At 67.7% G+C, this 14,818-nt stretch overlaps 1 protein-coding gene across 1 annotated transcript in view; it reads left to right on the top strand.

Moving 5' to 3' along the window:
- The first annotated feature begins 501 nt into the window (after window positions 1-501).
- RARA (retinoic acid receptor alpha) overlaps window positions 502-14,818 on the top strand; it is a 50,315-nt gene continuing 35,998 nt past the window's right edge. Inside the window, exons 1-2 of the mRNA XM_074940678.1 lie at window positions 502-564; window positions 11,308-11,766. Of these exons, the coding sequence (XP_074796779.1) occupies window positions 11,589-11,766 (178 nt within the window). The 5' untranslated portion in view covers window positions 502-564; window positions 11,308-11,588. The remainder of the gene's footprint in view (window positions 565-11,307; window positions 11,767-14,818) is intronic.

A 14,818-nucleotide genomic window follows, 5' to 3' on the forward strand; every position in this document is an offset into this window, starting at 1 on the left:
GTCTGTCCGTCCATCTTTCTTCCTGTCAGTCTGTCTATCCGTCTGTCTAGCCATCTGTCCGTCTATCTGTCCATCTCCGCACACTGCAGCTCTCTCTGTGAATCCAGCGGTGGGATTTTCACTGGGATTTCCTGCCGTCTTGGCTACCCGCCTGCCAGCTCCTCTCCCCACACACCACCCCCTGGCATGGCTGGAGAGGGGAAACTGAGGCAGGGGCAGGGACTTGCCCACGGGCACGCAGGGCGGTCAGGGGCGGAGCTGTGGGTAGAACCCAGGAGTCCTGGCTTCCTGCCCGGCCCCCTACAGGCCCCGCCCCACTCGCCCACCAAGGCGGGGCCCCTGTCCCTTTAAGAGCCCTCTCCCTCCCGCCGGGCACTTCAAAGGGCTGCTCCGGAGCCGCCGCCCCGCCCCCCGCGCGCCATTGGCCGGCTGGCGCAGGGGGCGTGGCCCGGCCGCTCCCCTCCCCCCGCCCCGTGTAAAGTTTCCCCGAGCACATGACCGGCCATGGCCGCCGAGCGCTGAGCGCGCGCCTGGCCCCGCGCAACGTTCCACCGCCCGGCCCAGGTACCGCCCGCAGCGGCGCGGGGGGCTGCATGCGCTGCGGGGGCTGCGGGGCGGGGGTGTTTGTGCTGCGGGGGGGCTGCGGGGCGGGGTGCTGCGGGGGTGTTTGGGGGCTCCGGGGGTGGTAGGGGTGCTTTCGGGGAGGGGGTGCTGTGGGGCGGGTGTGTTTGCGGGGCGGGTGTGTTTGGGGGGGATGGGGAGTCTGGGGGTGCTCGGTGTGTTTGTGGGACGGGGGTGCTGCGGGGCGGGTGTGTTTGGGGGGGACGGGGAGTCTGGGGGTACTAGGTGTACTTGCGGAGAAGGGGGATTGGGGGGGTCTCCTTCCGCCCCCCCCCCCCCCCGACGGCAGCGCCCGTTGCAGGCTCCTGTCTCTCGCTGATCTCCCCCCGGCCCCTAGTAAGCTTGTGTCCAGGGGCGGGGATCCTGCCGTGCCCGGTACCCCGGGGGGCTGTGGGGTACTTTGATGCCTCTGAGCTAGAACAGCTGGGGGGGGGCAGATCCTTTTCTTGTCTCCCCTCCCCAGTTGGAAATGTCTGAACCCAACTGTTGCAGAAGTTGCTCCAGGCTGGGAGCATTCCCAGCTGTCACCGGATCCGCCCCCAGCTCCGTCCCTGCCAAGGGGTAACCACCCCAGGGCAGCTTCCAGGCCAGGCTGGGGAGCGCCTCCTTTGCCCAGGGACCACTGGTAGCCTCTGGCTTCCTTCCTCGCCTGGGCACCTTGCTCGAGCTGTGTCCTCGTTTGGGAGAGAAACGGGGCCTTTTGTGGGGAATCCCCGTTGCTCCCAGACGGTCCAGGGGCGCCGGGGTGAGCGGGTGGGCGTGGGCCTGGCCAGCTGGCTCGCCCTGCTGCACTGAGCGCTTTCACACACAGCTTTTCACTCCTTCAGATTTGTTTGCCAGGCCCCATCCGGAAAGCACTGGGCTGCTTCCCCTTTAGCTGGTGTTATCTGAGGCGAAGTGGTGGGTAGTTCCTGTGCTCTGGCCTTTCCAGGGGCCCGTGCGGGTGCCGTGCCAGGGGGCCGCCTGCTTTGGAAGATTTCAAAAGACACTTTCGTTTGTGTGTCACTTTCCCCGGCCCGGCGCGATCTTTAAAGGGCTCGACGCGGCTTCCGAAAGGCGTCTGCATGGTGACGAGCATGGGGCCCTGGCCCGCTCCCTTCCCTGTGTGTTGTGATCCATCAACAGGTGTCCTGCAGCCGGGCCCGGGGCCTGGACTTGGGAACAGCCATGGGTGGGGGTGAGAGAACCGGGGCAGCGAACCCAGCCCATGGGTCAGGGTAAGAGGATCTGTCCAGGCTGTGGTTTTGCAGCATCTGGGGGTGCGGGTCTGAACTCGGAGCTGCGTGTGTTGTGGGGACCGGTGCGCGGCGCTCGGCTGGGGCCGGGGGGCTGGTGTCGGGCGCTCCCTGCTGGGACACCGCATTTGGCTTGGCCGTTACCGCAAGACTGTTGGGATGCATCGTTCGGTTCTGCGGTGTGGACAATGCCCTCGGAGCTGCGGGACCTGGGGCCATGCGGAGGCCTCGGTGGGGGGGCCGGTGTTGGGCACTCCCTGCTGGGACCCGCGTTTGGCTTGGCCGTTACCATAAGCCCGGTGTTGGGTGCGGGCGATGCGCTCGGAGCTGCACGGTTAGGCTGGTTCCTGCCCCAGGAGCAGGATGTCCAAATGCCCCAGGCAGTGGCATGGGCTGGTCTGGGCGCTCCCTGCCGTGTCTCTGCTCTCCGGCGCGGCACCGGGGGGCTGATGGTGGCCACCTTCCCGCTGGTGGGGGGTTGCGCTGCGCCTGCTCTCGTTGTCCTGCTGCGGTCGGGGGGGGGGGCCGGGGTGGTTCCTGGCATGGCTCAGGGCTGGAGGAGGTGATCCTCCAAGGAGGAAGTCCTCTCTTTGCCGACAGACAACCCGCTGGCACAGCTTCACACCCGGCACCCTCCCTTAGTTCCCTCCCGCGGGGGGGGGTGTTTGCGTCACTCATGGGCCCCTGCAGCAGGTCCGTTCCTGTGTGGCAGAAGCCGGGAGCCCGGCCTGGGGCTGGGGGGAGCCCTTGTGTGTTACCTGCGTCCTGGTCTCTGTCTGGCGCGCTGCTGAGAACAGCAAATTCGTCGCTGCACTCGAGGTGTGAGCGTGGCGCTCTCCAGCCCGGGGGGGGTGGGTCCCGGGCAACGCCAGTGCAGTGGGTGTCCTCCCCCTGCCCTGTGGAGCCTGCAGCCCCCTGGACGGACAGTGCTGGGACCCTGGGTAGGTGTGAACTGGCCCACTGCGTTTCCGTGGCCACAGCAACTCTTGGCAGAACAGCAGAGGCTGCTGTGGCCTTACCCTGCCCGGTAGGTGCCGACTCCCTGGGCCGCAGGGAGGGTGGATCTGAGTGAGCATCCCCTGTGGTGAGACCCCTGTGCCACTTCCTCGAGCGAGGGTCTCCACGCACTTTCCAACAAGCCCTAGTGCGATCTCTGCTGTACTGATGGGGAAACTGAGGCATGGGGGGGGAGCGAATTCCCTTAAGTCCTGTAGTGCTGGGAACAGAACCCAGATGTCCTGGCCATTAGACCCTGGACCTTTTCAGATTCCTGCATGTGCATGGGAGCATGGACAGTATTTATTGAGCTCTCGGAGTGAGGGAGCAGAGGGCCCCTCTGCTCTTTCTCTTCATTTATTTTCCGTGACCCCTGAATGCCCAGGTGCTAGTGAGCTGCGGATCTTGGCTCGTAGCACAACGGGGTCTGTGATAGCCGCGGCCCAGATAATAAATCACTGTCGTAGTCTTTGTGTGGATGCTCCTGGCCAAAGAGAAAGGGGGCTGGACACACTGGGATTGGCTGAATATGTCTTGCCAAAGTGATCAGCAGTGACGTCGTTATGGTCAACATCAGTGTTGTCGTTAGGTTTCAGAGTCAACCACCAGCTGGGATGAAGAGGGGCGTGAGCCCTGGAGCGATTGGCTCAGGCTGTCTGCAGACTCAAGTGTGGCATTAGTCCCTGTAGTCCATGTTCTGTTCATCGTCTGTCCCTGTCTCCCACCCAGCGGCTGCCTGGCAGGACCCTCCCCTGCAGGGCGAGCCTGGAGCTGGGAATGGCACCGTGCCCCATTCCTGACTCGGGGCTCTCATAGGGGCTCCCCCTACCAGGGAGGGGGCTGTCACTCCCGGCAGCAGCCCTTCCTGCCCTTGGAGGGGCAACCGGACCAATGGCTGTCTGGCCTGCTTCCTCTGTATGCAGCGGGGTATGTCCATGTGCTGCTGGCACTGTGCTCTGCCCCAGAAGTGGCTGCATTCTGGGTGGGGGTGGGAAGAGAAGTGCTCCCAGTGGGATATATATGCAGTTTGTTTTGGGCGGGATGGGGGCTGGAGAGAAGATCCTGCTTTTCCCGGCCCCCCTGGGCTCTGTGCCAGCCCTGCCCCAGACTCCATTCCCTGGGGTAGCCCCGTGGGCTGGGGCAGCGGTGGCGAGGGTGGGCCTGGTGCCTGCCCAGTGCCAGTCCCGACACTACAGACGAGTGTGTGGAGTCATGAGTCTGGGCTGCGGGTGCCTGGCCACGCTCCAAGCAGGGGCCTTGGGGGAAGGTGCTGAACTGCCGGGGGAACCAGCTGGGACCCTCCTGCCTGCCTTGTCCCTCCTCCAACACGCACCCACCCCAGCACTCCACGGGGCTGGGACAGCCGGGGGCTGCGGGTTGGGAGTGAGGGGCGCCGGCGGGGCTGCCTATCGCTCATCCCCGGCCTGTCTGCGTGCAGGTGGGGGGCCTAGCCCCAGGTGGCTGGGACAGAGTCCGAGCGTCTCTTGCCGGGCTGAGGATGCAGTGAGGTGACCCCCACGTGCCCCTCTGGTGGACAGGTAGCACTGGCCCGGGGTTGGGGTCGGAGCCTCAGTAGATTGCCATGGGGTGGGGGTCTAGGCAGCCAATTTTCACCCTGTCCCCTCTGCCCTCCCGGGGAGGCATTGGGGTCTCTGTTCTGGCAGGACCCTGGGGAAAGGGACTGCTGAGTGCTTCTTTCCTCCCCACCCCCCAGCTCTGTGGCCGGGTACCCCCCTGTCTTTGGGGAGGTGGGCTGTGTCTCCACTGGCTGGGCCGGGGAGAGGGGCTCTCTTTGGGGGTGCCCGGTCCCCACCCAGCACTGGCCGCAGCTTGGTTCACACCTGGCTCCGGTAATCCCTCGATCTGCTCTGAGAGGATTTCCGAGATAAGGCCGTTAAGCTGCCCCCCGTCCCCCTCGCTGCCTCTCTTTCCCCCCCATCCCACACCCCAGAAGACTGGCTTTAAGCCAGGGGTTTGCACCCCTCTGCTGCATACCTGCTCCACCCCATAGGAACGGCTCCTCCCCGTGCTATGGGGGGGGGGGCTGCAGGGCAGCAGGGAGCCCCAGCACCTCATTGGCGGAGGTGAGAATGGACGTCATCACCAGGGCCCCCTCTAGCCCGGCATCCCATCTGGCAGCCGCTGGCTTGCCCTGCCTGTGGGAAGTGCCACCCCATATCCTACTGGACTGGGGCTGGCCCTGGCTGTCATGGGGGAGGTTGGTTCCTGGGATCCGCTGCTGCCTTCTGCAGGGCCAGGCCTCCCCAGTCCCGTCAGGTTCTAGCAGCGGGGAGTTCCAGGGGGTAACGGAGGGTTGAGCTGCCTTTTGGTTTGACAGGTGTCCCGTTGCTCTAGGGCCCAGCAGCGGCGCATGTCTGTCCCCCGAGGGTCTGGACCCTCCGTCTGCTCCTCCTCTGCCCGCCCCGCTCTCAGGTTCGGCTGGGGGCTCTCTCTGCGGGCATAACGCCAGGGCTCAGCGCCCCGTCCCCGTCGTACCGTCCAGCTCAGCCACACTCGGGGAGCCGGCCGCTGTGGTTTAACCCTGCCCGGAGCCGTCAGCTGGCCGGGGGGGCCGGCGTTCGGGTTGGGACTGGCCAGTGTCCCCGGCATTGGAAAGGGCCCGGCTGGAGCTGTGTGGCACTGCCTTCCCCTGGGGTGCAGCGCTGGTGTCTCCAGACCCCGTGCTGGCTTGGCTCCACTCTATTTATAACCGGCTATGTCACTTCCCCCTGCTCCCTGCCTTGGCCTGGCCCCCGACCCCTCCCCGGCCTGACGGCCAGCCCTGGACAAGGGCAGGTGGGGAGCCAGGACTCCTGGGTTCTCTGCCGGCTCTGGGAGGGGAGTGGTGACTAGTGGGTAGAGCAGGGGGTGCCACCACGTGCCTTAGTTTACCTATAAAACGGGGCTGACAGTGGCCCCGTGTTGTGGGGTTTGCCGAGGGGGTTGAGTGGAGGTGCTGGGCGTTTTGATGCCGGGCCGTGCCCAGGGACACTCCCTGCCCTGCTGACCCTGTGCTGGGCTAGGTTCCCCCTCCTGTGACTCTCTGCCCGCGTGGAGCAGGGGCGGCCACATCCCCAGGGCTGCCTGTGATCCCCTCTGGAGCAGAGCCCAGGCCGGGTTCGCCCAGGGGCTCTGCCTAGACCTTTCCCCCTGTGTGGGCTGGGGGGCTGGCTAGCAGCAGCCATGGGCATGGTCCCCCCCCCCCCATGGAGCAGGTGGGGCTGTGCCAGCTGGAGTTGCCCTGGCAGGAGGTGTGGCCGCCCCAGGATTGGGGCTGAAGTAATGACGCTGCCGGCCACTGCGCCTGCCTCCGGGTGTGAGCACATCGAGATGACAAATGTGCTGATTAAAGAAAATGGGTTAATCTCTCCCGCTGCAGGAGGCGGCTTAGTGTGGGGGCGGGGGAATAAATAAAAGTGTTTTAACCCCTTGCGTGGAGCTGGGCTGGGGCGATGGAGCCCCAGGCTCTGCTGCAGGCTTGCTGTGTCACCTTGGGCAAGTCACTGAATTGCTCTGTGCCTCAGTTTCCCCCCCTCCCCCTTTTGCAGTGGGGATCATGGCCCCGCCTGGCTGGTGAGCTCTCTGGCCCAGGGGCACTCACGCTCTGTGCAAGGCCTGGCGCGATGGGCCCCAGGTTGGGAGCTCCCAGGACCCCGTGGGCAGTGCCCGGGCAGGCTCTGCCAGCCACAGGAGCTGAGAGGCAGCTGGGTTTGTTTGCTCTGTTTCTCCTTTTCTGCCGGGGGCGTCCTACAGGACAGGTCAGGCGCGGCCGCGTCACTGCCTCCCAGACAGCTGGCTTGCGTTAGCCACTGCTGTGGGGCTGGGGTCCAGCGGGGGTGGGGAGCGCGGGGGCTGCATCCAGATCGCTGGCGCTGAGAATCCCACCCCCTGGCTTGGCTGGAGACCCTCGTCCCCCCACTATGCATTGGGGCTCCTGCCCAGCTCGCTGAATGAGCAGGGCTGGCATGGGACCAGGGCAGCGTGTCCGGTGTCTGTGCTGGGGGGCTTGGCCTGCTGGCCCCCCATGCTGCAGCTGATGGATGGACGCTAGCTTGCAGGGCTGTCGCTTGCCCTCTGCCAGCCTAGGGTCCCTGCCCATGTGCGGGCACCAGGGAGGAATTGCAGGGGGTCTCAGAGCTCAAAGCTGGGCAAGGGGCACGCGAGGGGAAGGCTGGGCAGGGACTTGGGAGATGGGGGGGGGGCAGTTCCCAGCTCTGCCTCGCCCTCCCTGTCTGACCAAATGCGTGGTGGGGCGCGTCTGGCCGTCGGGCGCTGAGGCGATGCCAGCTGGGTGAGTATGGGCGCGCTCGGCCGTGGGAGGAGATGGCTGGCAGAGCTGGGAAGGGAACCCAGGAGTCCTGCCCTCTCCAGGGGCCGTGGGTCCCTGACCCGGTCATCGAGCGGGAGCCGGGCCTGGTGTGCTGGGGGGCCGCAGGCTGAGGGACAGGGCAAAGCAGGGTCTGCCTTGTACCTGGGGTGCGGAGCTGCTGTTTGCTCCTCCCTCAAGCTGGGTGCGAATGGTGGTCCCCCGCCCGCCCGTTTTGCCAGGCTGCGGAGACCCCAGCCCGGGGCCCCCATGGGAAACGCAGCAGCAGCCCGAGCCGGGACATGGGGCAGGCCCCCCCCCCCCCCCCCCCCCAGTTTCGGAGTCTTTGGTATCTGTCGTATTCTGGTATGACCTGGAGGGCCCTGGCCCCAGAGGTCGGGATCCTGCGTCCCTCAGGCCCCAGCCTGGCAGGGAACCGTCCCCACGGCCCAGCCCTGACCCTCGTCTGGGGGAGATCGGGGCGCTGGGCTTGGGTGGGCAGCAAACCCAGCCGGGGTGACGCTGCACCGAGCTGCCCCCAGCCCAGTGTCCCCCGGGAAGGGGCCTTGGGTGGGGCTTGGGGGGGGGGGTCAGTAACTCTCGGATTTAAAACCGCAGGTTCGGCGCCCGGACAAGTGATTCCAAGGGCCAGGAGAGAAGGGGCAGCTGCAGGGCTGCTTCCCCCCCCCGCCCCTAGCCTGCAGCCCCCTGCTAGCCCAGCCCTGGGCCCCCCCAGCTCTCCGGTGCCCCTCACTCCTGACCCGCAGCCCCCTGCCGGCCCAGCCGAGGCTGGGAGCTCTGGCTGGGCCCCACACGGTTCCTCTTCCTTGGGCCGGAGCAGTGGCTGTAGCTGCTGGCGGGGGCAGCACCTGTCGCTGGAGAAGAATGGGGCGCTGGGGGGGGCGCTGGGGGGGGGGCGGGGCGCATTCCTGGCGGTAACTGGAGCCGGGGACAGGTGGAATTTCATTTTGCAGCTTCAGCCTCAGGAGGCGGGGGCAGGATCTGTGCTGGGGGGGTGGGGCGGGGGCCGGGGAGCCTTGCCAGGCTGGCTCTGGGCCTGCTGGAGCCCGTGTGGGAGGGGAGCAGCCCCCACCCCCCCCCGTCGCTGCTGGCAGATCGTACCTCCCCCTTGCCCCTCCAGCGGGCGCTGCCCCGGGGTGCCAGCCTGCTGCAGGATTTTCACCCTCTGTCTTTGGGTGCTGTCGGCGGGTGTCTCTGTGTGCCAGCTGCTGGTTGATGGCTGTTTCCTGAGGGCAGGAGCTGGGGGGGGGGGCGGTGTTCCTGACCCGGTTGGATTTAACGGGTGAGGGCGGGGGCGGCAGCTCTGGGCACAGGCGGCTGGATCCCTGCCCCGGCAATGCCACCAGAGTGGGTCTCGCGGGAGCCGCTTTAGCAGCTGCCTGGGCCCCCTCCTGCCCGGGGGCGTGATTCATCCCCGTCGGATGTAACAAATGTGCAGGTGACTCAGAGCCTGGAGGCTGCTCGGGGTGCTGGCCCCCCCGCCTGGCATGAGGCTCCGGGTGCGACAGCCCCTGGGACTGGAGGGGTCTCAGCTGCTGTGGTTTGCCCCGGTCGGGGGGGGGGGGAGCCCCTCAGGCCCGACCTGCAGCCCCCTGCTCTGCCAGCCCTGGGCTCCCCTGTCCTACCCATGCCCCTGGCTGGGCGGCACCTGCCCGTGCGTGTGAGGCTGGCACAGCCGAGAGGAGGGAGGAAGCCACAGGCTGTGACCACACCTCAGATTGTCGGGGCACTTCCTGCACTGCTGTCCCTCCAGCCCGGGGGGGGGGGGGGCGGCTGCCATGACAACGGCCCCATAAACAGCTGGTCGGGAGGGGGCGTCAGGCTAAGTGCCTACTTTCCCGGAGTGCACCAGGGTGCCCAGCCCGGCCGCGAGCCGCCCTGGCTCTGCCCTGGCCGGGAATCGAGAGCGGCGAAGGGGAAGCTGTGGTCGCAGGCGTGACGGGAAGTGTGCGGTCAGGGCTTCTCCCGCAGCAGAAGAGCCTCCAGGATTCGCAGCTGCCGTCCCGGGCGCAGGCCTGGCTCGGTGCCCCCGTGCCAGGCCCGCCCTGTCACATGGGGCTGCCTTCCTGCCGTGTGGCGCGTGCCCGCAGGGCGTGTGTCACATCCGGGGGTGACAGTCCCTTCTGCCAGTGCAGAACACGATCCGGCCTGCATCTGTGCCGGGGCGCCCCGGGGAGGTGCAGGCAAAGCAGCGACGGGCACGGCAGGGCGGTGCCCCGTTGGGCTGGTGCGGCCCCGGGCTCTCCCTGGCCAGGCAGCCACGCACAGGTGCCAGCAGGTGTCCTGGGGCTAATGGGTCTCGAACTCGCTGGGAAGGGCTGTGTTGCCCCTGGCAGTCTGGCCCAGGGCTAGGACACGGGGCTAGGAGCCAGGACTCCTGGGTTCTATTCCTGGCTCTGCTTGGGTTCCTTCCTGCCCCTCTCCCCCCAGGTCTCGCACTTGGGGCAGCGCCATGGGGTACCCTCTCAGCAGCTCCTGTGCCAGGCAGGTCGGGGTGGGGCCCTCCTGGGTCCCCGCTGGGCCCTGCCCTCCCACCCCTTTGAACGTCCCAATGGCGCATGGGGTGGGCCGGGAACAGGGCTCTGGTGGGCACGTGCCCCTTGGTGCAGGGATGCCCTCCTGCCATGCCCTGAGCCCAGTGCCTCGGGGGCAGAGCCGGTGGGGCCTTTGCTGGGGGACTCCGGGGCTGGCTGGGACTTGGCTGTGGCTCCTGGCACCCGGCTCTGGATTCTAGGAAGCGGCGGGTCCCAGCCAGGCCCTGCCGTGGGATTGGAGGAAAAGGCTCCAGCTCCGGCCCCGCCCCGGCCAGCTCCAGCAGGGGACAGACTGGGTGCCCCCCCTCTCCCCGGCCCCAGCTGTGGGCTCGCCTCCCCCAGCCCATGGCTCTGCCCTTCGCCTGGCTCTCAAGGGAGCGTGGCCCAGTGGTCACAGTGGGGAGCCAGGGCTGGCCCCGGGGTCGGCTCTCACTCTGGGGGAAAGAGGGGCGGCGGCCTGGGAGCCAGGACTCCTGGGTTCTGTCGCTGATGTGCTGGGCGACTCGCGCTGGGGCGGCTCCGGGGGGCGGAGGAAGAATCCTTGGTGGGGCTGCGGGCGGGGAATGGCTGGCTGGAGCCCAGGAGGCCTGAGCAGTGCTGAGGGGTCCGGCTCTGGCTGAGCCTGACGCATTGTCCGGCAGCACTTGGCACCAGAAAATAGAAACGGCCCCTGCCCAGGCCCCTGCGCTTGGGCGGCTGCAGCCGAGTCCCCGGGGCCTGGGCAGGATGCGCCTGTGTGCGCTTGGTGGGCAGAGCCCATCGTGCCAGGCGGGGCTGAGCGCAGCCGCCAACCCGCAGCCATCCTGCGCCCACCCTGTGCCCAGCAGCGGGGCCGTGGGTCAGAGCTGGGGGGGGGGGGCTGCGGGTCACGGTCGAGAGGTGCTGGGGGAGGAGGGAGCCTGGGGGTCGGGGGCACCCGGAAGAGGAGTCCGGGCCCTGCCGCCCGCGCTGGGCCCGGGCCCTGCCTGGGCTGTGGTTGGCTCTGGGATGGGGCAGCCGGTCCTGGGCAGCCTGGGCTGTGGCCTGAGGGTAGCAGCTCTGTGCCTTTGTCCCCTAGCGCTGGGACCAAAGGGCTGTGGAGGCTGGGGCAGGGACAAGGCTGGCAGCCAGCAGCAGACCTGGGGGTGGGACCCAGGTGTCCTGGTTCCACCTCCTCCCCCCATGCTCCTGTTCAGTGCTGGCTGGGGCAGCCTGGCCTTTGGGTGCTGACCTGGCTGGAGGGGTGGGGGTTCTGTCTCGTTCTTAACCCCCTGCGCCCTGGTTCTGTCACCCGGGAGCCCTCCTGGCCCCAGCACCCCCGTTTTGTTGCCCCAGATCCCTCCCCCTGGTATCCCTGTTCCTTCGCCCGGGCCAGGCCTGGGGCACCTGTGATCTCTGTTCTGGGATACTGATAGTTTTCATTCACATGGTGCTTCGCATCCGTGCCTGCAGCAGGGAAACTGAGGCACAGAGAAGGGGGAGGGGTTTGCCTGGGAGCCGGGTCTGGAACCCAGGTGTCCTGTGGCCGTGTATCAGGCTGGGTTCCCGCAGCACCTCAACCCTTGCCCTTGCCCCCTCGTTAACCAGCCCCCGTTTGTCTCTGCTTCCCTTGCAGCCGCAGCGCCGACGTGGGCCAGGAGCCGCCAAGCGGACGCCACACACGTGGCGTGGACCCTGCCCGCTGGTGCCAGAACCTGCCTGCAGCCCCAGAGGCCTTGTGGAAGGAGTGGGGAAGCTGCCCTGGCACCTGGGCCCCGGTGGGCGCCGGCCTAGCCCCGCAGAGCGCTGCGTCCTGGGGAGGCAGCAAGGCCCCATTTCCCGGGGCAGCCCCATGGAGCTGCCCATGGTGCTGCGAGCTGCCCACATGTGACTCTGCCAGGACTGCACATCCACGCCATGGCCAGCAACAGCAGCTCCTGCCCCGCGCCGGGGGGCGGGCACCTCAATGGGTACCCGGTGCCCCACTACGCCTTCTTCTTCCCGCACATGATCGGGAGCCTCTCGCCGCCGGGCGCGCTGGCGGGCATGCAGCACCAGCTGCCTGTGAGTGGATACAGCACCCCCTCGCCAGCCAGTGAGTACCGTGCCCGGGTCGTGCCCTCTGTCGCCCCGGGGAACACCGGGCGCAGCTGCCCTGACGCGCATTTTGGGGCACTGGCAGAGCGATGTCTGTGAGCAGGGGGACTGGGAGCCAGGGCTCCTGGGTTCTGTTCCCAGCTCTGAGAGGGGAGTGGAGTCTAGTGGTTAGAGCAGGGGGGCTGGGAGCCAGGACTCCTGGTTCTGCTGGCCACATGCCATGTGTCTCAGGCGCGTTCCTTGTGCCTCAGTTTCCCCCATTTGCCAGTGAGTGGGGTGCTGGTTTGTGAGGCTGGGCTGAAGGCCAGGGGGAGACTCGGTGGGGTGGGTGTCTCTGGGTCGCTCTGCCCCCTTGTCCTGGCCCCTTTAGGGGAGGGGAAATCGTCGTGTTCAGCACCAGGAAGTGCTGCCCGGCTGGGGACGTGCCTGTTTATAGCTAACCCCCCTCCCTCCACCCCCTTCCCATCCCAGCACATGCTTCCCCCCTGTGCCTGCCCACAGGGCCTTGACTGGGGCATCCACGACTGGCTAGGGCCCAGGGCCTCGCACTCCCTCACTCCCTTCCAGTGCTTAAAGGGACCCTTCAGCAACCCCTAGCTGTGATGTCAGGTCCCTGCTGGCCAATTGGGGCTCAGAGCAGGAAAGCCGGGGCGCCTTAGGGCCCAGCTGCTGATTGGCTGGGTGGTGCTTGGGGCCGAGCTGCTGTGTCTGGGGAGGAGCCGGGGGCCAGGTGCCCGGCTGGGAGCACAGAGCCCGTCCTGCAGCCAGGCTGTGTCCACCTGCACCAGCCACTCCGGGGCTGTCCTTGCGGGGTCCCCCCGGGGCGCTGACCCTGGGCACCCCATGGGGGGCTGCTCTCAGGGCACGGAGCTCTGAAGTGCGCTGCCCCCCTGTGCAAGGACCCTGGCACGATGACTCTGCAGCTGGTGCTGGGGGTCAGCGTGCCAGGCTGCTCTTTGGAATGAGGTGGGAAATAAAGGGGGATCCTGGCGTCGGCTCTGCCAGCAGCTGGGGCAGGTGAGCTCCTGGGCTGGGCTGCCAGCTCAAGCCAGCTACGGCTCTGCGGCAGTGCCAGGAGGTGCCAGCTGGCACCGGGCGCTGCCTGGCCAGAGACAGACCCTGCCTCAGATCCTCGGGGAGCAGAGTTGGGGGACCGGGTGCTCGGGGGGCTGGGACTTGCAGCTGGTCAGAGCAGAGCCTGGGCAAAAAGCCAGTGCCTGCTGGGCCGTGCCTGGCATCTGGAGTTAGGGGTTCGTCACCTCTGGCTGGGGGAGTGTCTGGCTGCACAGACCCCACCCCCACCATCTGTAAGGCAGCACCCCTCCCCTCCCCCAAAGGCCCCGGACCCGGCAGTAAGCCCAGCTGGGGGTGGGGGGCCACTGTCCCGAGGCTGGCGTTAGCCTGGGTCGGCTCCGTGGGGGCAGGGAGGAGGCCTGGGTCGGCTCCTGGGGGCGCTGGGTTGGCTCCGGGGGGCGCCGGGCGGGGAAGGGAGGAGGGCCGGGTTGGCTCCGGGGGGCGGGGATACTGAGTTAGATCGGTTGGTCCCCGCCTGGGCACTGGTGCCGTGCCAGGCGTTGGCACCGCCCGGCCTGGTGACTCGGCGGCCCGGGGGCAGGAGGTGGTGGCACTGGGGCCCCTCAGCATGTCGGTGCCTCGTGATCCGGCTCCGGGCCGTGCCCGCCTGGAGAGGGTTGATGAAGAGCCTCGTGGCAGGAACTGAAGGGTGAACAAACCTCGAGTGCTGCCCTGCCCGGGGGGCCGCCGCAGCCAGCTCCCATGCAGGGGGCGCTCTGAGCTCAGCCCCAGGGCCCAGACAAGGGGCGGGGCAGCCCTGGGCAGCCCCCAGTGGCTCACGCTCTCACGGCCTGTCCGTGGTGCCGGGAGCTGGGGGGCTCCCCCGGGGGGGAAGGGAGGGGCACAGAGCCATCGGCTGGCCTGGGGGGGGATCTGCCCCCTATCCCACCCCCAATATTGACCCCATCTCTTGGCCAGAGCGTTTTCCCTGCCAGAGCAGCTGGTGCTTCGTGCCGATCGAGGACCCTGCAGACCTCCAGGCCCCCAGCCCTGTGCTGTGGGGTGCCCCCTGGGCTGTCTGCAGGGGGTTGGGCACTGCCCTGGGGCAAAGGGCAGCCACAGTGTGGTTGCTGCAGCTTGTTCCTCCTGGAGGCCGGGCCGTGGGCTCACCCGGCGTGGGCAGCCTGCAGGGCCGTGCTGAAGCCAGGACGAGGCCCTGGGTGGCTGGAGTCTGGCTGGGGCCCTTGACGCTGGCCCCGGGGGGTGCAGCATGGCTGGGGACCCCTCGGTGGGGGGGGGGGGGAGGGCTGTGCTGTGCCGAGGCTGGTGGGTGCTCCCTGCCTGCGGCCCGGGTGGGGTGTTAATTGGAGCCGCTCGCGGAGAGTTGATAATTGCCGTGTTTATGCCCTGCACCCGTCAGCCGCCCAGCTGGCTCTGCTTAGGGGGAATCTTGCTTCAATTAGTGTGGCCCTGCTGTGAGCCCGTCACGCCTGGCTGGGAAAGGGGGGGTGCTGCTGGCCTGATTGGGGGGGGGGGCAGATGTCTGACAGGTCCCCTTCCTGCCTGCACCCCTGCCCCCTCAGCCAGGTCCCCCTTTCTGGGTCCTATTCCCCACTCTGCCATGGAATGGGAGACCTCTGCCTCGGTTTCCCCATCCATCGTGTGAGCAGTTGCAAAGGAGGCCTGCTTGTCTCTGTCCCCCATGCCCCACTTTTCTGGGGGGGCCAGATTCTGAGGTCTCGGGCCTCAGCGCCCCAGCTTAGTCACTGCAGAGCCCCCTAGGGAAGGGAGGGGTCCACGGAGGCCTGCTGGGGCCCAGAGCTCCAGCAGCATTCGCTCTCCCGGGGACCTGCCTGCGTGGCCCCAGTTTAATTTCCCGATCAGCATGTGGCACTGGGATGGGGGCGTGGAGGGGGGTCCCCACTCCCCTGTTTGAAGTTCCTTCCTCAGGCTGCAAACTGTCCTCCACTCCTGGGGGGGAGGTTGCTGGGCACAGCGTGTGGCTCCCCCTGCCTGAACCGGCCGGCCAGATCCTG

Source organism: Natator depressus, chromosome 27 (assembly GCF_965152275.1).
Source record: "Natator depressus isolate rNatDep1 chromosome 27, rNatDep2.hap1, whole genome shotgun sequence".
In the NCBI taxonomy this organism is placed as follows: domain Eukaryota; kingdom Metazoa; phylum Chordata; order Testudines; family Cheloniidae; genus Natator; species Natator depressus.